General features: G+C 57.7%; 2 protein-coding genes across 8 annotated transcripts in view; one reads left to right on the top strand and one right to left on the bottom strand.

Moving 5' to 3' along the window:
* The window catches only part of PSD (pleckstrin and Sec7 domain containing), a 47575-nt gene extending 25723 nt beyond the window's left edge, over positions 1-21852 (bottom strand). For 2 of the 6 annotated variants that reach the window (XM_037399880.1, XM_037399883.1), the window contains exons 1-5: positions 12459-12601; positions 8907-9810; positions 8726-8828; positions 7779-8298; positions 1797-2240 (exon numbers count right to left, since the gene is read on the bottom strand). In XM_037399880.1, the coding sequence (XP_037255777.1) occupies positions 1797-2240; positions 7779-8298; positions 8726-8828; positions 8907-9683 (1844 nt within the window). In that variant the 5' untranslated portion in view covers positions 9684-9810; positions 12459-12601. Of the gene's footprint in view, positions 1-1796; positions 2241-7778; positions 8299-8725; positions 8829-8906; positions 9811-12458; positions 12602-19107; positions 19219-19259; positions 19382-21815 lie in introns of those variants that run through there. The other 4 variants (XM_037399884.1, XM_037399885.1, XM_037399881.1 and 1 more) reach the window with 3 other exon arrangements.
* Positions 21459-25195, top strand: FBXL15 (F-box and leucine rich repeat protein 15). 2 transcript variants are annotated; one of them, XM_037399892.1, is made up of 4 exons: positions 21459-21522; positions 23013-23263; positions 24004-24506; positions 24864-25195. In XM_037399892.1, the coding sequence occupies exons 2-4, from the start codon at positions 23081-23083 to the stop codon at positions 25051-25053; spliced, it is 876 nt and encodes a 291-aa protein (XP_037255789.1). In that variant the 5' UTR covers positions 21459-21522; positions 23013-23080; the 3' UTR covers positions 25054-25195. The 2 variants fall into 2 exon arrangements, with proteins under 2 accessions (XP_037255789.1, XP_037255788.1); XM_037399891.1 differs by lacking the exon at positions 21459-21522 and adding an exon at positions 21926-22360.
* Positions 25196-25613: the final 418 nt, after the last annotated feature.

Below are 25613 nucleotides of genomic sequence, written 5' to 3'. Positions count from 1 at the left end.
ACTCCTGCTTGCGGGGGCTGGCAGAGGAGAAGGGGCTCAGCAAAGATGCAGTTTGCGGGGGGGACACACAACACCCCTCCATGGCCTGTGCTGCAGCCCAGCACTGCTCTGAAACCTGAGCTAGGAGGGGAGCACGGTGCCGCAGCATCCTTGGCACTGCCAGTGTGCTCTGCACTCCACTGACTATAAACCAGGGAGGAAAAACCCCTGTTAAGCCACCTCATTGCCGTTCTTGCTGCCAGCTGTGTGTCTGCACCCTCCCAGCGCACCTGTCCTTCACACTCTCACCTCCCTGTGCCCCTGCGGCAGTGCGGCTGTGGCACAGCGGCACTCCATGGGCAGTAAGTCAGACACTGTCCTCCCAGTTTCTCCAGGGCACTCTGTTTCGCTCCCTTGCCTTGGCAGAGGAATAGGAAGCCAATTGTCCCTGCAGAGAGCACTGATCATGGCTGGATGCTGCCACTCTTTGCTGCCTCGTGCCTCCCCGACATCACTAGCTTTACTGCACAAACCTTGCCCAGACTCTGTGCCATCACATCCCCAGCGTCAGTGCCCCAAAAGAAGGGAATCACTGCCCCAAAATTATGTTGCAGTAATCCAGGGACCAAGGAGCAGATGTGATGCCCCACTCTCCTCTCTTAACTGCAGGCACCAGGGCTCAGATCCCCACCTGGCCACCCCAAGTCGAGCCTACGAGGATGGTGCAGGTTGCAACAAGAACTGACATTAGGTTTGGTCTGGAAAAGACAAAACCCAAAAAAGTTCGGTGTGGGAAAGTCCAAAGCCTAGAAAGTGGATGAGGGATTGAAGAGGCTCTGGCATTGCACAGAAGGTCACCTGGCAGAGAGACCTTGTGGGGAGGCAATGCAAATAGGAGGGCCAGTGCCGGCATGACTAAGACATCAAATTCCCCGAGAGCTACCAGCCCGGCAGCTGAACCACAGCACCAGACCTGACATCCTGATTGGACCTGACCACACTCTGGATGAACGTTCCCTGGAAAAGGGAAAGGATGTGGCTTGCCAACTTGCCACATGGCAAGTGCCTCAGCCCAAGACCTTGTTGGAAGCAGGATGAGTGCAGGAAGGCAGTGCCTCAGCCTGGACATGGTCTCACACAGGGACAGGTTGGAAGTGGTGGGGCCAAGCTCCCCCAGCCTGCTGCACCAGAGATCGCCCCAGGCATGGGGCAGCCATCTGGAGCCCAGGTGCAGGCAGGCTTGGAGCAACGTACAGGGAGGCTCTGGTGGGCCGTGCCCATCTCCCAACGTACACGAGGCTGAGGAGGTTCCAGAGGCCAGGACAATAGGTACAAGACCATGGAACTCTTGTCCTCAAGAAACAAGAGGCTACTACTCAGATGGTGAGGGGTGCAGCAGTATCAGGAAGTCTTGGCCTCCAGGACAGAAAGGCTGCTGAATTTCTACTGGTACTCGACTTCTGACTGGCCTCTCCCCACAGCCACCATGGATGATGGAGTGTCCTGCTATGGGAACCACTTCAAACCACGGGATTGAAGTCCTGGGACAATCTGTTTGCTAGGCTGGAGAAAACCTCACAACCCCCCAGCACTGACAAAGCTGGCAAAGATGAAAAAAGGAGATGTCCTCCCATCGACGTGCTACTACTGTGGTGATTGCTGGCCTCATCAGAAAAGCTAGCACTCCCCGTCCTGACCCTTCCCCACTTCCCCAGAAACACAGCTTAGGCTCCGGCTGCAAAACACGCCGCACAGGGTTAGACCCCACACTGAGCCTCGGTGGCCCAGCTGGACAGCAAGCAGTTTTGGTCACTCACCTCATGTTGGAGGCCAAAGGGGTACCAAAGCTGTCCTCTGAGTGGCAAGGGCTGTGCCGAGCACCCTTCCTTCGTCTCCCCCGCTCCTCCTCCCTCTCTGTCCAGGGGGCATCTGTGGCCGAACTGGTCCCAGAGTCTGGCTCCAAGTGAGCCAGAGGAGCAAAGTTCTCCTCAATCAGCTTTGCGCTGTCTCGGATCTGTCCCTGTATTTCTGGGGTGAGGGTTGGGAGGTCAAAAGTGAAAAAGGTCCCGTGGGTGCGGGCTGGGGAGGAGAGAATGTCAATGGAGTCCAGGCTGGTGTAAGATGTGCCTTTGGCTCGATGGGACTCCATGATGCTCTCAAAATGCTTGCTGAAAGAGTCCATGCCATCCTTGGAGAGGCTGTGCCCTAGGAGGAAGGGCACTGGAGACTTGAGCATATCCTGTGTGTCCCGGTCCATGATCCTAGAGCGAAAGAAAGCGAGAAGAGCAGGTCACTGAAAAGCAAAGGATCAAAGCCCCAAAACAAAAGCCCACACACTGCTCCAGAAGGAAACTGGGGAGGGCAGAAATCTCCTCTGAACATCTGTAGACCTCCAAGGAAATGCCTCACCTGCCCAAGACATCATGGGAAGAGGGACAGGGCTGGCCTCCCTCCAGACACATGCTTCTCCTTTAATGCGCCACAGACTTTTGTTCCTTTAGTAGTTCATCCTCCTAAGAAGCTTATGAGATGGCTACTGCTCCCAGTCACTCGACTTGTGCTTATATCCAATAAAGGGCTCAAGCACCAGAAGCAGGATGTGATTCAGCTCAATTTCCAACCAAATCTGGAATTGGCTGAGTTTTCCACAAGCTTTCAGGTCTCCCAGCATCCAGAAGGCTCCTTCTGAAGCTGCTCAGGACAGTGTGGCACCTTCCTCCATGAATGCAGCACCGTGGTTGCTGAGCACCACCCTCAGACCATGCCCAGCACCCACCTACCTGCAAGGTCTGCTGGCTGGTCCCAGGAGATGTCTGAAACCCAGCATGAGGCGGTGCTGAGCCCCAGATTTCTCAAGGCAGTACAGAGGGAACCTCACACCCAGCTCTGGGCTTGAGGACCTGAGCTGGCCCATGTCCCAGAGGCCAGGCTTGGTCCTGGCTCACCATCTTGTCAGGGATCAGCTTGTCTCCAATGCAGATCTGGGTCCAGACCAACACAGAAGTTTCTAAACCCTGAAGACCCAAGTGCTTTGTCCTGTAAATTAGGGGAAGCGAAGCCTGCCCATCTGTCTGAGCATCAGGGATATTTCCAACCCTGGCAACATCAAAGCTCCAGCCGTACAGGCATAAACACAGCCCTAAAAGCCTACTTTACTCATAAGCCGCTATCACTTTATTAAAGCAGCAGAAAAGCACTTCTTATGCCACTCTCTCCTCTGATTAAAAGAGAGGAACAGCTCCAGCTTGTCATAACTTTTGTTATGAACAAACAGCTTCATGCAGACGGCTGAGAAGATGCATTTCTGTTACAAGCACTAAATCATTTTCATTCATTAGCCTTCACATATCGCTCAAAAATCTCACCCTGATTACTTCAGCAGGCCAAGAGCTGGCAGCTTGGCTCCCCCAGAGTGCTGGCTGGCTCCCAGGGGAGCACAGCGAAGCCACCTGCAGGTAAGCAGGGCAGGGGAGAGGCTGGACTCGCCCATCCACCAGCACTTCCCTGGTTGCACAGCACCATGTGATGCTCTTACCATGCCCATAGAAGCCCCAGGAGCAGCTGCCTCTGAGGTGGCTTTCTGGCAAGGACAAGGCAAAGGAGACCTCTTTAACATCTGCAGATGAGCTTTACAGATGTGATGTGCATTCACAGTTCCTACCACCCAGCTGTGTGCTACTGAACCAAGCTAGCGCTGCTGACTTAGTTTTGTGCCTCAAATCTTTAAGGAGGGCAATGGGCTGTGCCAGGGAGGACAATGCCAGCAGACAGAAGGGACCTTCTTCCCAGAAGAGGGAGCTGGGCTCATTCTTGTGATCAAGTATATTGCCACCAAGCCACAGAAAAAGCACAGCTGGTTTTGTCTACACCGTCCAAGCTCTGGAAGCAATCTTTCCTCCCCAAAATATTAAGCACAAAGCTGTTCATCTCCAGAAGGAACTAGTCGCAACAGCCAGGCTCAACACTGCTTGCACACACCACTCCTGTTTGGACACAGATATTTCATCAGCCCCTGCTGCACTGCCCATCCCCCTGCCCCAGCCCCCCAGGAAGGGTCACCACACCATCACCAAGCCAGACAAATGTGGCTGGGAGGAGCAGAGAGGAGGGGACGCAGAATCTGTAATTGAGCATCTGCGCAAGGGTGATGGCAGCGGGAAAGTAAATAGGTTTCCAGCCTGGAGCTGGGGTGGGAGAGGTGGTCACAGCCTTCCTTGGGAGAGGGCCAGGTGGGTACAGAGGGGAAGCAGATCCCAGGAGCCTACAGCCACGCTGCATTGCATGTTAGTGCCAAAGCCAGCAGGGGAAGGTCTGCCCGCGGGATGGCTGATGGAGGGGAAGGGGCCCCTTCCCCCCGCCTGGTGCTGCAGAGCCATCCACAGCAGCGGGGAGAAGAGGGGAAAAATCTCTCTCCCTCAGACCCTCACAGTGGTGTTCTCTCTCTGCTAAATGCTCCTATGACCCTCCAGACCCCTGGCTGCCCCAGCCGTGCCCCATTCCTCCTGCCTGCACAGACATGGCAGGCACTGTCCGGGGATCCCAGCTGAGCAAGAAGAAGGTGATGCTATATAGCACCACCCAGCAGCCCCTCACCTTATTCCTCTCTGAACAAAGCTCCTGTACAGACCAGCCCCAGCAGCATCTTGCGCTTCCCCCAGGCTCCTTCACACATCTCCTCCAGCCTGGCAGCTGCCTGCTCCTAGGGCTCAGTGTCCAACCTCCAACCCATGCTCAGCCACAGCTACCAACCACAGGCACTGCAGCCCCCTCTGGGTGCCCATGCTCCCCTGCCATGTCCTCACCATCACACTGTGGTCATGCTGCCCCCCGTCCTCCCCCAGCTCACTGGCAGATGTCTTCTGTCATTGCCCTGAGCATTGCCCCGAGCATCCCCCTCCTTCCAAGCCTGTGGGACGTGGGGGCATCACCCTGAGCTGTGGCTCTGCAGCCACCTTGAGCGCTAGGGCAGAGGCTCAGCCTCAGCACAACACACCAGAGGCTTGTGGCTACCGAGGCAGGTTAAGCACATGCTTAAGCATTTGATGAAATCGAAGCCGTAACCATTTTTTTAATCCCCAACAAGCCTTGCCCTGTAGCCAGCTATTTTCTCACCTCCGAGGAGCGAGCACAAAGGCTCTGAAAAGGCTCCCCAGGTAGTAAATCCAAGGGCTTTCCCAGGCAAGGCTGCTCTGCTTGCAGGGAGAACAGGCGCCTCTGCTCCTGCCAGCCCCCTGTGTCTCAGGGGCGTGGGGCACCCCCCAGCAAAGCCTCTTCTCTCTTATCAGCCCAAGGCACCCGTGCAGCAGCTTCTCCAGCATGTCTGCCGATGCTTAAGGAGGAAGGGAATTGATCCAGCTCTTGCTGACGGGTTTTGGCTCTCCAGGACTAACAGGAATAAAGACGGTAAAGGCTTAGACTAGTCATTAAGAGTCAGTAGTTCTGACTCTATCAAGGAGAGGATTTGCTGGAAGAAGACACCATTTCTTCTGTCGCTTTCCATGTCCCGTTTGATTTGGTGTTGGATTTTTTTAGCTGTTAGCACCCTCTCTTATTTTAGGAGGGAAATCACCAAAGATGTCCTTTAGCCAGAATATGAAGGACAACAAGATAGCACTAAGCTGAAATCCCCCTTGCAGTGGGTGCTAAACCCTGAAGGCTAGATTTTCAAAGGGATTTACATGTCTAAATGCTGCAAATCAGCATCCAAAGGTGCTTCAGTAATTTTGAAGGGCTGGTCCTTCCCAGCTACCAGGACATGCCTGGGGTACAGCAGCTCCTGCAGCAGCAGAATGGTTCTGGCTCCAGGGAGCTCAGGGGGCTTCTATTTCTATATCACCCCAGCATCACCCCTCCTGTCAGCAGGCAAAGCAGAAAGCTTGAAGTAGAAAACATCAATACTGGTGACTGGTAAACAGGGAGGAAGACTGCAGCTGCAGAGCTCAGAAATGGTGTGTAAGCAGAAACCCAGGCCTGTGATGCAGGAACCAAACAAGCTCATGGTTTGAAGCTCAGGATTTTCAAGATGCTGCCTGCACGGTCTGCACCTACTTGGGGAATATTCAGGGGTCTGCAAAGTGAAAAAAACACTGGTCTACACAGAAGCCATGTAAAATGAACATGATGTCCCTATATGCACATTGGTAATTAATTACACCAGGAGCACTGTCTTTAGGGGCAACAATGCACTTAAGGACACATCCCGGCTTCTAGCACTGTCTGGGGAGCTACAGGAAGGTGTCTCAGGGGGCAAGAAGCAGGCCTAGGCTTACAAGCTCAGAGGACCTGTAGCAGACCTAGTACATACTTGGAAATAAAATACCACTACACAAGATAATTGTTACAATAACTTGAAGAACTTCTTTGCAGTGATAATAACTTTACACTTTACACAAAACTTCTATCACTATTCATTTGGGAAAAAAAATGTACTAAGAATGGCTTATTTTCTGCTTTTCTCTAGAACCTGAAGTTTTTGAGGACAAGGTGGGTGGCAGGGAGGGATGAATCTGTCCCCTCCACCAGAGATGCAAGGGCTGGACAGACTGGCAGGAGCCCAGCTCCCCATGTGACACACACCTTCCCTCCCCATCAGCCCAGCACCTTTGTGCTTCTCCTTCCCAGCACAGGGGCACCACTGGGGCTTATATTTTCATTATCTTTTCCCATTGCCGACATCAAACCTTCCCTTTTCCTTTTCCTCCACCTAAATGCTCCCTGCCTGCCCTTTGCACAGCCAGGTGAGTGCATGCTGCCATGTGGCGTCTCAGGCATCGCACTGGCTTTGTGCTTCCCAGGCGAGAACTCTCCCCACTCCTGCAGAGCACTTGCTGATGATGCTGAGCCCCCTCATCTCGGGATACGTATGTCAGGAGATGCCCTTGGCTGCCACTGCCCACACAGGCACCTCCTGCTCCCTGCCAGGGCCTTTCCTCTCCTGGTGGCTGTCCCACAGAGTGTGCTGGAGCTCCTGCCCTCATGATACCTCCTGTGGCAGGCAGGTGATGCCCATCACTCCTCACAGTCAATCCACCACTCCAGGGGACACTCCACAGGCAGAGTCTTATGCCACCAGGCCAAAATGCCACCTCCCACAGGTCCTAACTGCCGGTGCCCGGCACGGGGCAGATGGCAGCTCAGATGGCGCTAGCTGCCCACAGGCAGGTAACTGAACGCTGGCCTTGGCGTCAGCCACCCCATCAGCATCCCAGCAGGCTTTTTCTGCCACACAAGTTAACACAAAAGACAACAAAATGCTTTTTCCAGCCCAACACATCCCCCACTCTTACCCAAACATGGCAAACACCTACAGAGGCCAAGCAAAAGAGACCGCTCCTGGCACTGATGCGGAGCCACCTGTGGAGGGGAGGGCAGCCCAGCAGCGCCTGCCAGCACGCAGCAGCTCCAGGACGTGGCCTGGGCTCAGGTGCCCTGACACTGTCACCCCAACGCCCGGCAGCCCTGGGGCAGGACATAATTCACCTGGTGGGACTCGTGCTGGGAAGCCTCGCTCAGCCAGGCGACCTGAACTGGAGGGCTCACCCCAGGGGAGTGAGGCTCGCAGCACAGCGCCCAGGGGTGGATCACCCGCAGCCCTACCCTTCCCACAGGGCGCTGAGGGGCTTACTCCCAGAGCCAATCCCAGCGGGACAATCCAGGACCCCGTCTGACCCACACACACAGCTCGCATGGAGCTACTGGGATTTTTGCCTCAGACACTCTTTTGGCAGAGCCCATTCTGCCATGCAAGGGACAATAAGGAGGGTGAGAGGAGCCTTTTGCCCACGCGCATGAAGCCTCACCTTTCCCTGTTCTCCTTCCTCATAGCCTCAAACACCTCATCATCCTCATCCACGTCCCCATCCTGTGGCCCATCCTTCTGGCAGCCAGTGCCCGGGGCGGGGGGCTCCTCCGGTGTGCTGTTCCTCCTGCCCGGAGTGCCCCCAAAGCTTGGGTTGCTCTCGCTGTCCTTCTGGCTCTCAATCGCTGAATCCACCTCCTCCTTCTCTGCCAGGATATCGTCGATGTTGGTTTCACGATAGCACCTCAGTGGCACTGTGTCCAGGTCTGTCTCCGAGTACTTCACTGTCCTCTTTATAATCCCAGTCTCGCAGGAGATGGGCTTCTGGCTGCCCGGAGGAGACATCTCTATCTCCACCTCCACGTGGCTCAGGCTGTGCTTGGGCACCAGCCCCGGTGGCTCGGCAGGCAGCGAGTGGACGGGCTTCTGGGGGGGCTCAGCCAGGGGAGCAGAGTCAGGTACAGAGGAGCCTGCAAGGGACCCCTGAGCACTCAGGGTCACAAAGTGCTGGGGAGCCGCTCCTGCGGCATCACACACACCCCAGGAGAGGGGTCACACATGTGGTGGGCACCAAGGAACAGGGATGGGGAGCCAGAAGGAAAAAGGGTGGGAGAGGGAGAGACAGGGAGCTGTCAGCGCTGGTGTGCCCACATGCAGCCCTGAGCCCCCACCCGAACCCCAAACCCTTCTGCAGAAGCAGCCAGGGGCTGCTGGGGCTCAGGGCTCTGTATCGCCCACTCTGCACAACACTTCGTATGGCGGTTGGCAGGTGCAGGATCTGGCCCCAGGAGGACACAGACTGGCCGATGTTGAGGGAATCTCAGCTGTCCAGTGGGCACTGACCAGCCTGGAGGGACAGACAGCCCCAGGGGGAGCCTCAGCAGCAACTCGATCTTGCAAAGGAGAGGTCGATGCAGCTGTGGGCATCCTCCCTGCCAAACTTCTTACCTGTCTGCGGGGCATCCGAGGAGCCGTAGAAGAATTCCCACTTGGCCTGGGCAATGCGCTGGGCATGGGCTGAGCTCTGCCGGTGGTAAGGCCAGGCGCTGCCCTGCGGAGGGGAGAGTGGTGAGCAGGCAAGGAACTGTGGGGCAGAGCTTGCGCCTGGAGCGGGGCGCCTGGCACCTACCTGGGCTCGGGGCTCTGGCTTCAGGGAGCTCCTGGCGAGGGTGGGGAAGTCCTCCGGCAGCCCGTTGACGAGGGATCGGCAGAGGCCGTCAGCATTGAGGGCACAGGGCTCCTTCCCACAGGGACGGGTGTCCCCCGGGGTCCTGCCCCTGGCCAGAAGCGGGTCAGATGCAGATGCCTCCATCCTCAGTGTGTGCAGGAGCCGCTCCTGGGGCAGGGGTTGGGGCTGAGGAGACCCCGTGTCCCCAGCAAGCTCCAGGCTGCGGCTGAGGCTGCGGGGGCCGTTCTCCCAGCAGGGCTGGGGGGGCTGTGGGCCACCCAAGGTCCGCACACTGGCCTTCTCAATGAAGCGGAAGGTGACGATGGAGCTGTGTCCCTCCGGGGCCGTCGCCACCAGCGGGCTGCGGCTACCCAAGGAGGAGAGCACTGGGCTGGGTCTGCCCCGCCGCGGGGTGCAGGGGGCTGTCAGGCGCCCCGTGCCCGGGCAGCCCCCATTGCCAAAGGCAGCCACCTCCACTGGCTTGCGGGCCAAGGAGCCGGTGCTGTTGTAGAGTCCAAGGGGGCATCGGTGGGAGTCAGAGGCCAGGCCCTTGCGCAGGAGGTAGAGGCGGCCAGCATTGAGGTTGGGGGTGAGACAGCGTGGGGGGGTGCCCCTCCCAGCCTTGGGGCTTCCCCCTGCCAGCCAGGACCTCTGGTCCAGCCCACGGGCAAACGGCGGGGGCGAGGTGGCACAGCCCTCCTCAGGGTGGAAGCGGACAGGTCCTCCCACCTGGGCCATCCTGCCGGAGGAGGGCACGGAGACGTCAGGTCTGGAGCCTGGCAGGATGACAAGGGGATGGCAAGGTGGGTTCCCGGCACCCCTGAGATGATGGCCAGGTCTTGGGGTGACACATCCTCAGGCAGCCCTGAAACAAGGGCGAGGAGAGCTGGTTAGGGGAAGGAGGACACCAGACAGAGTCTGAGGCCGTGAGGAAGAAGAGAAAAGGTGCCTTGCCCTCATAGCAGGAGAAAGGGATGCTCCAAGTGAAACAACCCCCTTCAAGCCTCCTGCTGCAAGAAGCAGGCAAGCTTCATTGTGGGCTTCATACCAGCTCAACCATGGGAACACTGGCAGCCTTTTGCTTGGTCCCCAGGCACCCAGAGTGTTTGCTTTCTCCCCAGGGTGCCAGGATGCTCTGGCACTCGCCCCACAGACCAGCACCCCAGACACAGTGAGAGAGCGTACTATGCACTTTGAAACAGGTTTCATTCATCGTGCTTTAGGCTGAATCTATTCACTACCCACAGCCTACTACAATAACTTAATAAGGGGGAAAAAATGATACACTGGATCACTGAGACATCCTCCAATTGTACTTGCTCAAGGAGTTTAACATGAGCAGCACAAGCAAGGAGCTTCTCCCTTTGGAGGCCAACCTGGGTTTAAAGTGTGTCACACCAGCACATGCAGCAGCCTCTACCGGGGGTGCAGACAGAGCTGTCAACACCCACAGATCCAAAAAGCAGGGTTAGAACCATCTCCAGCCCTGGAGGAACGCTCACCTGCCTGCCCACCTCTGCCCAGACACCATGTATCCAGAGGTGGGACCAGTCCCCCTCAGCAGCTGCAGGTGGCTGTGGGGGAAGGCAGGACCCCGAGCCCCCACCGGCTCTGCAGGCAGGGCTGCTGACATTTTTCTTTCTCCCAGCAGAGATAAAACTTGTACTCATCCTTCACAGAGTTTCTCTGAATTCCTCGTGTGCAGAGAAGACTCTGCCTTGGCTGCTTCTGCCTTCTGACAGACGCCAAGATACTAAGTCCCTCACTTAGATCTCATCATTTGAGAGTGAGAAACCAAATGCCAGATGCAAAAAGAGGAAAGCATGGTTTCTTCTCCCTGTTTCTGAATGCAAGACAGACAGGGTTAAATTGCTGAAGGATGGGGCACTGGATTTTCAAGGGTGTTTAGGCTCCAGAGATGCAGAGACATAACTTCATGAAATAGCCCGTATCACCCCTGTGGGGCAGGCGCCCATCTATCTGCATTATCACACTGCTAAAAAGTCCGGCTCCTGCTAAGCAACAGCAATCTGTAATTCACTCACCACAAAAATATACTGTTTTGCTTTATATATCAGTTACTGTTTTAGCAGGTTTTTTCTCCTGTTATGGTTGTGTTCACATTCAAGGTTGCTGAACTTAACTGATAAATAATGAAGATGCGGGGTTCATATATTTCAAATGAAATTCCACTTTTTATCTCAACGCAGACTGACACAGATGCCAAGGGAAAAAAAAAAAGTTATCACTAGGGATAGCTGGCATTCGCCGTAACATAACAAATCTACAAAACCCAGCCTATCTCAATACATGTGAGCTATTACGAAAATAAATGGGATAACCATAGCGTGTCCTCCTGGTTATCAAAGGAGAACGATCAAATCCAGAGTAAAGGCTATGCCCACCTGCAGCCTGCGGAAGCTGGATGGCTACACCACCCAGCGGAGTGAGCTTTTCATTAATAATGAAAGGTAAAAAGCACAACTGCAACCACGATGAAAAATCAGTGACGGAGCTAAGGCTTCTGCTTGCTGATATAAATCGTGAATCAAACCTGTGCTCTTTAAATCACCGTGATGAATGGGCTGGGCTGCAAGGCAGCGGCGGGCTGGGGTGAGCCGTGCGAGGGAGAGCTGGCGGGGGGCTGCCCGGTCAGCCCGGGGCACGCCTCCGAGGAAGCCCCCGGCAGCTGCGGCGGGGGGTCGGGAGCTGCGCGTCCGTGGGGGGGTTCATCTGAGCCATAAGCCACCTCGCACGTACTGGAGACTTGCTCCTCCGGCGGCCCCAGGGGTGCCCCGGGGTCCGTCCCGGCGCCGTGCAACAGGGGCCGGGCAGCGCCGGGCGGTGCGGGGGCAGCAGGAGCTGCGGGGGCGGCCGGGGGCAGCAGGGGGAGCACGGGTGGAGCGGGGGGAGCAGCGGGGGTGCAGGGGGAGCAGGCGGTGCAGCGCTGATTTCACACCGCGGGCCTGCGGGGGCCGGACGCGGTGCCGGTGGTGGCAGGGGACTGGGCAGAGCAAGCGGCGGCTGAGCCCGGGCACCGGTGCCTCTGCACCCCGGAGGGACACGAGGCGGTTTCGGGGGACGCAGCTGTGACCGAGGAGGGGCGCCTGGCGGCCCTGGGACCAACAGGGGACCCTTTCCTGGGGGGTGTCGAGGTAAGGAACGTGCCCCGCTTCCAAGCTGGAGCTGAGCCTGCCCCCCCCTCCCCACCCCCCCCCCCAGCCCGGCCTCCCTCGCCCGGTACCTCCCGTCTCGGGGGGATCAGCCCTGAGTGGATGTGACATCCATCCGGATGAGGAGGGAGCCCCCGCCCGCCCGCTCCCTCCGCACCGGCACACCGGGGCGGGTCTCGGCCCCGCCGGGCATCCACCGGTGCCACCGCAGCCCGGTGCCGCCGGTCACCGCTGCCGGCGGGGTGCAGAGCCGCCCCGGCCCCCGCAACAACTGCTGCAACTTTCCCCGCTCCCCCGCCGCCCGGCTCCGGCCTCCGCTCCCCGCCGCCCCCCGCCTTACCGGCGGTGCCGCTGCATCCTGCGCGCCGCTGCCCCGCGCTGGCGCCGGTACGGCTCGGCTCGGCCCGCCCCGTCGGGCCCGGTGCGGTGCGGCGCAGCACGGCACGGTGCCACCGGCCCCAGCCCGCCGCTCCCTGCCGCGCTAATCCCGGGCCGGGCCTGTCACTCCGCCCCGCTGACAGCCCCGGCAGCCAATGGGGAACCTTGCCGGGCGCCGCGCCCCGCCCAGTGGCACCGGTGGTGCGTGTCCCCGGGTAGCACCATGCGCGTCCACGTGTCCAGCTGTGCGCATCCCCGTGTCCCGGTTTATCACCGGGCGGGTCCCAGTATCCCACTGTAACACCATGAGGTCCTGATATCCTGCTATGAGCATCCCCATACCCCGCTATCCCGCTGTAACACCATGAGGTCCTGGTGCCCTGCTGTGCACACCCCCGTGTGAAGCTGGCCTCACACACCAGCACATGCAGCCCCGTACAGCAGCGTGCACGGCCCCGTGTCCCGATGTGCACATCTCCATTTATCAGCACGCACATCACCGCGTGGCACGTCCCTGCTCAGCAGCACACATGTTCCCGTGTGACCACAGGCACACGTGCTCACACATGAGCACACACAGCCCTGTGTGTTGTGTCCTGTGCTGCAGGGTACAGGCTGGGCCCGTGCCCCACTGCTGCTCAGGGACCAGGAAAATGAGAAGACAGAAGCTGCCATGTGGCCTGGGCCACTGGCCACCCTGATGAGCCATTGGCCCTTGCCCCAGGGCACAAACTCCATACCAGGGACTTGCCCCTCTGCAGGTCCTCAACCTAAGCACACCATGGCCGCTACCCAGGCGTCCCAGGCCACCAGTGACCTGCCATCACTGTGTCACCAGCCACCCCAAAGATGGGAAATGCCATCCCAGTCTCAGGAAACCACTTTGTGCTAGAAGGGAAAAAAATCCCCATCCTTCACACCCTGCCCCAGGAGCTCCAGCAGCACCAGCAGCGTGTGCCAGCAGCTCATACAGGGCAGCCAGGCGCCAAGGTGAGGGGTGCTGTTGCAGGCACCCCAGCCACCACACTGGGCCTGCAAGTGGCAGCCACTGGGGCTGGCAGCCAGCACTGCTGCCTGCCCAGGTCGCCAGATCGATTCGCTATTAAGCGGCACTTTATTACCCAGCCCAGCAATCGTTATTAAATGTGCAGGAGAGGAGAGGCCCAAGGGAGCAGAGGCCTCATGTGCGTGCCGTGCCTGTAAGGGATGTGGGGAGACCTATCCTTCCTTGCTGCTTTCCCTGCCCATACTGAGCCCAGATCTGTGCCCACCTGCCCTCACAGCCACCCAGGAAGCATATCCCCTTATCCGCTCCCAAACATAGGGATGAGGGGAGAAAGCAGCAGTCTGGGCAGGCTCTCCTCATGTTTAATGCATTGACGTGCTGCCATTTTTTCTCCCTCCTTCTCCAGGCTTCTGCCTGCGCAGGGCCCCTCTCCCACACACCGGGGACCACAGGTCCCCAGGCTGCCTCGCACATAGCCGGCTTTCCCAGCAGACTGCAAGAAGCTAGGCTAATTAGGGGCCTCACTGATGTGGGATCAGCGACCTGATTCCTTCAGCAGCTTCTCGATGGCAGGAGGGTGGGGAGGGGGGAAGGCTTTTCTCTAAGCTGCAGCCGGAGTGACAAATTTAACCAAGTGGAAGAGCTCAGAGCCTTCCCAGCATGTCCATACCAGGATGAGGCATGCCTGTGCCTTCCCAGCACCTGCAGACAGCCCTGCTGAGAGCTGCAGAGGGTAAGGGAGAGGTCCTCTCCTGCCACCCTGGCCAGAGAGCCAGGCCAGCCCCAGAAAACACATTTCCTGCCAAACCACCTGTTTCCCCTGCAGCTGCTGTTCCTCTCCCCTGCTGTGCTCCACTCCATATCCCCCTCAACTCCCCACAGCCCTATAACTCTGGAAGGATGTGCCCACATACATGGATCCAGCTAGCACTGACACAAGCTCCACCGGGTCAAGATTTAGCCCTGGCTCCCCTGGTCCCTCCTGCTGTGAGCCCCTCCCCAGCTGATGCGGGGCAGGAGGGAGCAGGGAACCCCTCTGGAAAATGACAGAAGGGCACAAGCAAGGTCCCCAGTGTTCTACCCCACAGCCCCAACCCAGCGGGCTTAGCTAGAGAGCCTGGAGGTCAGTGCACTGGGAGCCCTCTTTACTGTCACTTGGGTACTTCAGCACCTCCAGTCTTGACCACAGGTAGTGCATGAGAGCCCACCTGGCTCCACATCATCCCTTTCAGCTTTCTGGGCTCTGCCAGTTCCTCAAGCCCAGCCACAGGCAGCTTTCCAGGAGTTTTCTATTGCCAGCATTGCCCTTGCTCATTGCAACACAGCACTCCCTCCCAAGGCCAGAAGGCGTTGGTGTCATCAGGGCAGCACAATGAATTTCTTGCTTGGAAGAGATGGACCTGGGATGTCAGTGTCTTGGCCGATGTACAGATCTGTCTGATATTTGGGTGGGGACAGGGCAGACTAACTCATTCCCCCAGCCGGCTCCAGGAGGGGATGGTGCTCAGCCTGCCCTAAGGCACACAGGTCAGCCTCTAGAAAGGCACTTCTGCAATTGCAGCTCTGCTTGGAATAAACACCCTGGTGCACCTCAGGGCTGCTCCCCTGAGCACAGGGAGGCTGGCAGAGCAGTTTTCTTGAGGCACTGCAGAGAGCATAAGGGCCATATTCTGCCTCCCCACTGCCAAAGTCTGTGGGGCTGTGCTTTGGCCTCGGGGTACAGCACAGCCCTGCAAGTGGGCACAGACACTCCATCAGCAGATGAGTGCTCCTCATCCAGTTCACTGCAAGCACCATGGAAGGAGCAACTCCAGCCCCACAGGAGATGGGTCCCAGTGAGCACAAGCAAAGCTGAACTCCTCCTGTCTCTGCATTGAGGGCTCCAGGGCAACCAATTAGGTTGCATGTGCTCCCTCAAGATCTAGACTTAACTACATGGCTCTAATTAATGCCTTCTGCCTCTGATGCCAACACCCAACCACATCCTCGCTGTATATTAAAAAGCCACTGCAGTATAAGCCAGGTCTTTAATGGGTTGATACACATATCTGTTATTGCACCAAGCTGGTGGTTAAGGATGAATGGTGACAATATCATTCCTTGACAGCCTGTTACACAAATGCTTCCTTACAGCTTACTCTGAGCACAAAGGTGGGGCTGGAGACCCTGCCTGTCCCCCTGCCCAAACATTGCTGGGACCTGGATCAGTGCTCACCTGCACTGTCCTGTGCCTCTTGCAGCTCCCTTGCATGGGGCAGGCATGTGAGACCATGGCAGGATTTTTCAGGGTGAAAGGCACTCTGGAAGAGGACATGGACTGCAAAATGTCTTACCAGAGAAAAGCCGGTGCAGACTACAGTCTATGCAAGGGATAGCTGCTGCCTGCCCAACTACCAGTGCCTTCCCCAGTGTCCCACCTCCCTACCTGCGGCTGTCCCCTCTTGCAGGGCTTGGAAGAGCAAAGCCACAGAAAGAAGGTAGAAAAAGCTTGTACTGGGCCTCAGTGAGCTGTAACAAAACATTTCTGTAATGCCCTGGGAACGCCTGCTGTTACAGAAATCCCCTCAGACTGTCCCAGCCCCAGGCAGCACCCATGCAGGATGCAGGCTTTCCCTTGCACCAGCATTGCTCAGTTGAGACAAAGGCAGAAATGCCAGCATGGTAAAACCTGTCCTGGGGATGTGGGCGGTGGGGCCTCAGCACAGCTTGAGCCATAAATAATCTCCCTACACAGCAGTTAGGGGAACAACAGTGTGGGAGTATCTCTTGGTAAAAAGATGTTCAGGGAAAAAGATGCTCTTGAAGGAAAGCAGATTTCCTTCAAGAAAGAGTGATGGTGGGGTGCACTTTCCACTGAGGATGGAGCTTCATGGGTGCCAGCAGGTCACTCAGACCCACCTCACTGAGGTGAGTCACTGCACCAAAGAGACAAATATAGTCTGAAACAACCCAAATCACCATCTCTCTGGTACAGCCTCCCAGGACACAACTTGTGCTGCAGCACAGATCTCTGGAGATACTCTTCAACTAGTCTCCACAACAGTAAGGTGCAATCCCTTCCCCACCACCTTCAGCCTCAAGATTCACATGGGGAAAGGTGAAAGGCTGTAGAAGGGGAGTAAAAACAATGGATGCAGGGAATCTCTTATGCAAAAAAGAGACAATAGGCCCCAGGCAGACAGCCTGACCCAGCCCAGGGACAATGTGGTCACACACAGAATTGTATAAAAGGTGTGGAAATCCTAAAAGGTTGATTAAGGAGCAACTACAAGCACAGTAAGGAAACTGAGCAAAACCTGCTACTGTGGAGATGTGTGGAGACACATACAAGGGACATGCTGAGAGCTTGAAAGCAGCAGATTCACGAGGGGGATGCTGCAGAACAGGCCTGCATTGGTGTGCATCTGGGAGCTCCTCATGCATGTTCCTCTTCCAACCCTGACTTGCACAACTTGGCCTTGCTTTACTTCCATATATATATTTTTTAGCCCTAACTCTACAGCCAGAGTCTTTTTTCAATAAGAAAGGGGAAGGTATCATGTATAGGGAAGAGCTGAAAAGAAGGCACCATGGGTTTCTGTTTCACCAGATTAAAAGTGGCTCCTGGCAGCACTGCAATCTCAGCACTCAGAGCAGAGTTTGCCCTGTGAGCTCAACATCTCCCATGCAACCAAGAAGTCCAGCCATGGTCCACTCCAGCCCCAAGACTGATGGAGGGTGTCAGACATCCTACAGCCAGAGAGATTATAGAGCCAGATCCTTTGAAAGAACCTGGTAAGAGTCCAAGGAAAAACAGTATTGATGGACTACTCAGCTTCTGGGGTGCTGCATGCACCTCACATCTTAAGGAGTCAACGCTGCAGAACTACAGGCATCTTTGAAAAGATTAAGTCTTTTGCCCCACTTAAGACTAGACAACTGTAAAGGAAATGCCCCCAAAGTCTTTGCAAGGCTAGAAGTGTTTAGCCAGCAAGGTGCCAAGCCATCATACAAGGTGGTGATAGAGCTTAGGACAGCAGGTTAGTGCTGGCTTGGCATCATATCAAACTCCTAAAAATAAGCTGTACCCTCCCACAGCACCAGCCTCCAGGGACCCCAGCAGGCTTGAGGAAACCCAGCCAATCTCTTAATATGCCTTTGACATGGAGATAGCTGCACTTTCAATGCAAAGGAACTGTCAAGGGCAAGTCTTCCCCACCCATGCCCCAGGATCAGCTGGCAAAACAGGAGCACCTCTGAGAACCAAAGCCTGAGATTCCTGACCTGAGGTCTGCTCTTAACCACAGGACTCCACCCTCCCTTCAGGTCCCAGGTCCCTAAATCTCACTCCCACTACTTCCCAAAGATTGAGGTCAAGACCAAACTGCTCCTCTAGACTCTTCAAAAATACAGCTAGGCACCAGCACTGCCTTGCAGCAGTGGAGCTGGCTGAAGCCTCTGTTTGCTCCAGGGGGATATTCATGAGGCTAAAGATGCCAGTAGGATCAGACCTGAGGCCATGTCCTGACTCCCAGAGCAGCCAGTACCATATGTTTCCAAGGAAGACACAAGAAAGCCGCAGCAGCAGTTGTAAGCTAATCTGCTCCTCCTCCAGGGCTCAGCTTAGTTGCTCGCCACTACAGATCAGCTCAAGGCCTGACGCAGGAGCCATGCTTTCCCTCACATCCCTGACATCAGTGGTCAGTGGCATAACAGGAGAGCCACGGGACTGAGCAGTGTCCCCTGCTTGCTGAAGGTACCTGTGCAATGCACCTCCCCAGCTGCCCTGCATGCACCACAGGTGTCACAGCCCAGCACCACTCCTGGGAACATGCAGCTTTGGACACACTTTATCCAAAACAGTTTCTTATGAGGGGACAAAAAAAGAAGTGATAGGCATGTGCCTGGTGAGTTATGACAGATGCAGTTTCCCCTTAGAAGGGAAGCACCTCCAAGCTCACCTCACTGATCTTGCAAGGGACACCCTCTTTAAGCCAAGAACCAGGGCTGCCTGAATGGCACCAGGCACACGCTGTGCCAGAGACCCAACAGGACATGCACTGAAACTGTGCCAGCTGGGTAACTAAGTGCCTGTCAGCTCCATTTCCCTATCTCTCGCGTCCTGCCTCCACCAGGCTTGCCACTGAACTTGCAGCACTTACAGGCCCCAGTAAACTTGCACATAAACATAACCACAGCTCTTTTTACTCCCTTTTAGAAAGCAAATTAAGACAACTGGTTGGTCTTGCAGGAGCAATTGTGCTAATCTTTCCCACATCCTTTTTAAAAATCTAGAAGCTGGCAGTTATCCAAGCTTATATAGGAAGTTTTTCACCCAAGCTCTGCCTCCATCCTACAGCTTGACTAGCAAGGTAAATTCCCCTGGTCTCAAGCAATCTCCCTAGCATCAGGGCCAACTCAGGAAGCTGCTTTGGCAGGAAGGTTTTGTAGTATTAGGGCTCAGCTAGAAACATTCATCTAGCTGAAGGTTAAGAAGGAGACTTCTGGACACCTCTCAAGAAAATGCAGGCAGGCCCACCTCAGGCAAAGCATATACCACCAGAAAAGTAGAAGCTTACTGCAACTCCTGGCCAAGCAGAACAATTCCATGGCTCTTCAGGCTTACCTGCTTTGAACTGTCCCTTCACTGCTAAGCTGCAGTGGGTAACGCTGCCCGAGTCCTGTACTGCAGTGCTGCACAGCCATATCACAGCCACATGCTAGGCAGGAAAAATTCCTAAACACAAGACAAAAGTAACACTAGTTTAGTATACTTACCGTTGGTGTGGTCCTAGATTACTAGCTCCACTAGATATCCTGATAGCATAAAGCTGTGTCTCAGCATACCTCCCTACAATGCAGTAACAGGCTCTGATGCTTTTCCTGCATCCACAATTGATCTGTAGAGGAAGAAGAGAATAATTTAGGTGCTTCATAGCCAGAAACTGTCCATGACTCCTAGCACATACATCCTAGTAGCTGTAGCCATAACTTCAAACCTACCTACTAGCTTCCCCACAAACTAACAGGTGTTAGGTCTCAGAATGTGTACGGGGTGTGTGGCACTAATAAACCTTACTGGCACTAACCAGCCTCACCTGGAGCCTCCACCACTCCTGCCCATAGGCCGTAGGGCTCTATTTAAGCTCAGCCTGGGCTCTTAGTTCTTCTTAAGCAATGTTGTAGGAGCGCTGGTCTCTAACTTATTTTAGCTAAGCTATTTGCATGCTGCACTGTGGGCGCTGTTGATCTGGACCTTCCCCTGTAGATTGATGTCCTAACATCCTAGGTAGACCCCAGGTCTGTTGATCATGAGGCTGTGCCTGACCCTGGTTATCCCTACTGGGCACTAGCCAGGTATTGAGTGGCTAGTGGTCTCTGGCTGGGGAGGCACCTGCCCTTTTGTGGACAGCCGTTTTTGCTGTGTCCTGACACAGCTGGCATGTTATCTTGCTTGCACTCCCCTAAACATTGAGATGGCAAATCCAGGGTTGGATCTGGCTTGGATGCTAAAGTAGTTTCTCAGGGCAAGCACCCTGCTGTATGTGCTGTGCTGTTGTAGTAGGGAGCCTGTTTTCAGGCTACAGGAACTAAAAGCTGTTTGTTGTTTCCCAGGGCAATGCTGACTGAGAGGTGCACTTGGAAAAGAGCCAGCACGCCTGAGAAACTGCTGTGCCTGGGCCCTGGCACTGCTGTCCCGTGAGCTGGATTAGGTGTGATTCCTGAATGGTGCCCTGAGGGGCTCAGCAGAGATAACCCTCCACTAACCAGTTCTTGTGGCTCTGCCTTGGCACCAGATCTTAAAGGCAGGAGAGTTTTCACCTTCTCCATGTGCAGCGCAAGCCAGGAAAAGGTTGGGATCAAGAGGCCAAGCACACACAACTGTCTCACTTTGGCCTCTTTTGTAACAGTGCCCCCAACCTCCCTGTGGCACCCAGCATGTGCCCGGGCTGACTCGGCCCTCCTCTGAGCCCTGCTGCTGGCAGGCTCCCAGGAAGCAACTCAGCCAGCCCTGCTCCATCGGATGAAATAAAAAACATAAACAGAGGTTGGTGTGGGAGCAGAGCAGGTCCTACTTGCCAGTCCGGCACACGTGTTGCTTGTGAAGGATAATGAGCAATCCACAAGACGGCTCCTCTGAGCAGGGACTCAGCAGGAGCTGGAGACTCCCAGCCAGGCCTCTCTTGGCACAGAGAGCCTTCAACGAAGGCCAGATGTAATTGAGCATTGCACTCCCTTGCTCGCTGGCACTCCCTCAACTCCTTTCCAGATCACTATTCCATAAAGCCTCCTTGTAGCCAGCTTCAGTCGCAGTTGTTCACTTATAGGAGCAATATTAGGGGACTCCTGGCCAGATGCCACACTTCTATTTCACAGCAGGACCTCAAGATCAGAGCGAGCACAGGGCTGAAACCTGCTGAAGGCAGAGTGAGCCCTCCTGGCCTAGAAGCAGGGTCAGCACTGACAGTGTTCTGTGCCCCCGCTGTGGGGGAAGGAAGGGCTGTCCCAGGCCATGGTGGGGATATTCTCAGCTCCTTTAGAAAGCTGAAAATCCCTGCCTCACTTGCCCTTCTGTAAATGGGAAAAGCACTGCGCTAACCCGGGGGGCCTCCGGGACCCTGCGGGGGCAGGTGCCACAGGCCCAGTGGCAGGCAGGTAGTGCGGGCGGCTGCCCCAGAGGACCGGCCCGGGGGTAAAACGACCTTTCCCCAAGCCAACCTCTGCACTGGGGCGAACGAGCAGCCCAGTGCGCAGACAGGTCATTGCTTTCCATGAATCAGGGACTCTTTCACCGTATGCGGGCCCTGCTCTTTTGCCAGGTGGATCCTTGTACGGCACCTGCCGCCAGCAGCTCCACACTGCACAAGGTGGCCGGGCTCCGCTCCCCCCAGGAATGGGGTCGCTCCTCCGGTACCGGCGGGGAGGGGCCCGCCCCGAGGCCCGGCAGCGCGGAAAGCAGCGCCTGTTTCTGCGCAGTCGTTATGGCAACGGCGCCGGCAGGAGCCCGGGCCCCCGGGCCTCTTCTCCGCGGGGGCTGCCGGTAAGGGACAGGCCCCGCTCGCTCCCCGGGGCTGCGGGGTCACCGGAGAGGGAACGAAGCGCGAGGGGCTGGTTGGCAGGGTGGGGGGATGCTGCCTGGGGGCGGTGGGCCGTGGGCGGACAGCACCCGTCTCGTCCCAGGCCCGGGCGGGGGACAGCCCCGTACTGGCGGAGGAGCGGGGCCCGGCGGGGGTGCCGTGAGAAGCGTGAGAAGCGGGGTCTGGCCTTTCCCGGGGGTTCCTCGGTTCCCGCGGGCGGGGTGGGGGTGGGGTGTCTGGCGGGGCCGTCGCTCACCGGCAGCGGCGGGTCGCGGCAGTCCCGGCTCCGCGTGGTGCTGAACGGACAGCGCCGCCGCGCATGCGCGGAGCCGCCCGCCGCGGGACGGGGCAGTCGGGGCGCGCCGGGACCGGAGCGCACCGGGGGGCTGGCCAGCCTGGGGCTGGAGCGGCCAGGGTGCGCCAGAAAACTGCTGTGCGCCGGGGACCTGGGCTAACTGGGGAACGGGGACGAGCGGTGCGCACGGGGAGCGGCGCTACCGAGCCCGCTGGGACATCGGCCGGGGCTGCGGCCGCCGGGTGCCGCTGGCTCGCCCGCAGGGCCGGAGCCGCTCTCTTCCGCCCGCCGCCCCAGCCTGGCAGGGCCGAGCGCTCCCCTGCCGCCCCGAGGGCCGCCGCTGTCTGAAGGCTCCCGGTGCCGCCCTCGGCCGGGCCCTGCTGCTAGGCTACGCGCCGCCGGCGGGGCGGGGCCGGGGGCATGCGCACTTCCGCCCGCCGGCGTGACGTCACACCTGGACGCCGGGGGCGGGGCTGGCGGTATGGAGCGGCCCGGCAGGGCGGCAGGTACCGGGCCGGGGGCTGGGGCAGGGCTGGCGCCTCGTCGTGGCGCCCGGCGGCGGGGGGATGGCGTGGGTCCTGGCGTGGGTCCTGGAGGGTCTCCCGCGGCGGGGGGGCAGACCGGGAGCCGGGCCCGGGAGCCGGGCCTGGGGGAGGCACGGCCGCGGGCGAGCCCCGCCCCCCCCCCCCCCCCCTCGCCTTAGCTGCGGGTCCTGCAGCCCTCAGCCGCCGCGGACCCTCGGCGCTGCCCTTCCCCTCGTCTCCGCGGGGATGCTGCTCCTCGGGGGGAGACCCCTCGCTGGGCGGGCGCGGAGCCTGGCCGCTGCCCGCCTCCCTCGCAGGGTGCCCGAGCGGCCGGCGCGGGGCGCAGGGGCAGCCGCCAGGCGGGGTGGTGCCGCAGCCCCCTTGCTGCTGCCCGGGGGCACACGGGTTCCCGAAGCAGCTGGTGGCATCCCCCGCACCCCCCTAGCTCTCCTGAAGGGCACTGCGGGCGGGCGGGCTTGGGTGCCCGAGCAGTGAAGGTGCCAGGCTGGGCGGGAGGTGACACGGGTGACAGGCGGGCGCGTGCCCTGCTGACGGCTGGCCGAGGGTTGGTTTTACGCTGTGGGCTGGCTGTGGGAGATGTCACTGAGTCTGTATGTCTGTCTGCTCATCCTAGAGGCACCCAGCAGCACGCGTGAGGTGATCTAGCCTGGCTCCCACCGCAGCCTGGCTCCCTGGCGTCTGATGATGAGTTTGACCCCCTCCAGGGGATGCCTCCTGGACCTGCCCTGGGAAGACATCTTGGTTCCACATATCCTCTGTCACCTACCGCTGCAGCAGCTCCTGAGCCTGCAGAGGGTCAGCAAGTCCTTCCAGTCTCTCATCCAGCTGTACCTGGCCAATATGCGCTGCTTTGACTCAAGCCAGGTATTGGGTGGCTCTGAGGCTGGGGGAGACACAGGTGTCCTGCTGCTCTGGAGCTAACAGGGGAGCGTCAGACTGTGTGGGGAGAAGAAATCCCTGGCAAGGAGGCCAGTTTCTGCTCAGGAGCTTGGGTTAATGGCTTGCGTGTCAGACTGGACAGATGGGCTTGGGGAGGAGAGGTGGTGATTCAGGGCCCAGCAATGCCAGTGTCTTTAGCAAGAGGCATTGGGAGGAGTGAGCCTGGAAGCTCCACCCAGGCCATTCTGAGGCACTGGCTGGCAGAAACACAAGCCAGCTTCAGGGTGGCACAGCCTGTTGATCCTCAGGGAGGCTGTGCAATAGGGTGCATCTGATGGGAGATAACTCTCTTCAGGGAAGGCTTGTGCTAGCCCTGAGAGACACAGCCTGGGACTTGAAAGGCAGGAGTAGCTGCTGTTCTGTGAGGAGACAGAGTGTTTAGAGAGCAGAGGTGTGGAGCTAATCATGGGGGTGTATATATATATATATAAATGCAAGTGTGATGATGGGGGATGGAGAAAGCAGAGCACCTTCTATCTTGTGGCAGTAGCCTTGGCACAAGGGGAGGAGAGCCTCATGGTGGGATTTGCCCTGGGATGAGGAGAGGGGGCAGCTTTGGTCACCCCTGTCACAGCGGAAGAGCAGACAGGAGAGAGTCTTTGATGAGGATCATGCTGACCTGAAACCCTGGGGGATGCCTCATTCTTTCTGGGTTCCCCACACAGATTGGACCTGCCATCCCTCGAGCTGCTTTCGTTAATCTGCTGAAGGACAATGAAGTACTGCAGCAGCTGGTGCTCCAGAACTGCTCCGACTGGCTGACGGACAGGGAGCTGCTCCCGGTCATCGGGCAGAACCACCACCTGCACCAGATCCAGCTGAAGGGCTGTGCCCAGCTTAGCCGCCATGCGCTGGTGGCCATTTCGCTGAGCTGCCCCAACCTGCGCCGGCTCTCCCTGGCTCACTGCGAGTGGGTGGACAGCCTGTCCCTGCGCAGCCTGGCTGACCACTGCAAGGCGCTGGAGGCTGTGGACCTGACAGCCTGTCGCCAGCTGAAGGACGAGGCTATCTGCTATCTGGTGCAGAAGTGCAGCAGGCTCAAGTCTCTGTCACTGGCTGTCAATGCCAACGTGGGCGACGTGGCAGTCGAGGAGATTGCCAAGTCCTGCCCTGAGCTGGAGCACCTGGACCTCACAGGATGTCTGCGAGTCAAGAGTGACTCCATCAGGTACTGAGCAATGGGGGAAGCCACGGTGGGGATGGCAGGTGTCTGGAGTGGAGAGAGGAAAAGTCAGATCTCTTGCATGCTGAAAGCAATGAGAGCTCGGTCTGGGGCAGAAGCCATGAGCGGGCCCTGTGGGAGAGGCACTGTGTGCTGCTAACAGCAGATTTCCCAGTATGTCATGGAGGGTAGGTCTGGGATCTGACCATGTCCCTTGGGTTTCTCTCTGATCAGCCAAGTGTGGCTCCCAAAGGATGGTGCATGTCTGGCAGTTCTGCTGGGCTGCTGGGAGTAGAGAAGGGAGTGAGTGGTGCATTTAAGGAGTCCCGGCTTGCAACCTGCATGTGCTCTCTTTCTTGGCAGAGTCCTGGCCGAGTACTGTCCCAAGCTGCGCTCGCTGAAGGTGAAGCATTGCCACAACGTGGCCGAGTCCAGCCTGAGCATTCTGCGAAGCCGTGGGGTGGAGCTGGATGTGGAGCCTCCGCTGCAGAGGGCTCTCGTTCTCCTGCAGGATGTGGTTGGCTTTGCCCCTTTCATCAACCTCCAGATCTAGAACTGCTGCTGCTGGGGAGGGGGGGGACTGAGCGATGCTGGGATCCTGGGAGGATGCCGGAACTGGCTGCTGTGGAGATGTGCAGAGGGAGAGGTTGGTCCCGTTGGCAAGGCTGGCCCGAGTGGGGCTCACTCTTTTTCCTCTGAGGCTGTTTAGCAGCCGCTGGGTGTTCGTGAGTGGGCTTCGTTGGTGCCTCTGGGGAAAGTTACTCCCTCTGCAGTAGCATGGAGAGCGAGCTAGTGACTTGCAGGAACACCATGGTGCTGAACAGGCCTTGGCCAGGCCAGCTAATAGACAGGATTTATTATTTGTTGTATTTTAAATCTCTAAGCGGCAGCTGTCCAGAGAGCAGGAGAGTGTTGGATGGGGACTGTCCCCCGGGGTGGGTGTGCAGGGCATGCCAGCAAAGCTGTGGAACAAACCAGGCCAGCTGGAGCAGAGAGAAGAAAAGCTGCCAGCCTTCCTCTTGGCAGAGGGCAGGCCCCTCTGGGCTCCAGGAGGGCAGAGCAAGCTCAGCTCCAGCCCGTGGCCGCAGCCAGCCTGGCACCAAAGGGCTGGCA

This window comes from Falco rusticolus, chromosome 9 (assembly GCF_015220075.1).
Source record: "Falco rusticolus isolate bFalRus1 chromosome 9, bFalRus1.pri, whole genome shotgun sequence".
Lineage (NCBI taxonomy): Eukaryota > Metazoa > Chordata > Aves > Falconiformes > Falconidae > Falco > Falco rusticolus.
The sequence above is the reverse complement of the archived record's forward strand: the minus strand, read 5'-3'. Positions and strand labels throughout refer to the sequence as shown.

Bases quoted from the DNA above. Each gene is read 5' to 3' on its own strand.
- FBXL15 (XM_037399892.1), top strand. From the start codon at position 23,081: ATGATGAGTTTGACCCCCTCCAGGGGATGCCTCCTGGACCTGCCCTGG. The intron at 23,264-24,003 runs GTATTGGGTGGC...TTCCCCACACAG, and splicing joins GCTGCTTTGACTCAAGCCAG to ATTGGACCTGCCATCCCTCG. The intron at 24,507-24,863 runs GTACTGAGCAAT...CTTTCTTGGCAG, and splicing joins GTCAAGAGTGACTCCATCAG to AGTCCTGGCCGAGTACTGTC.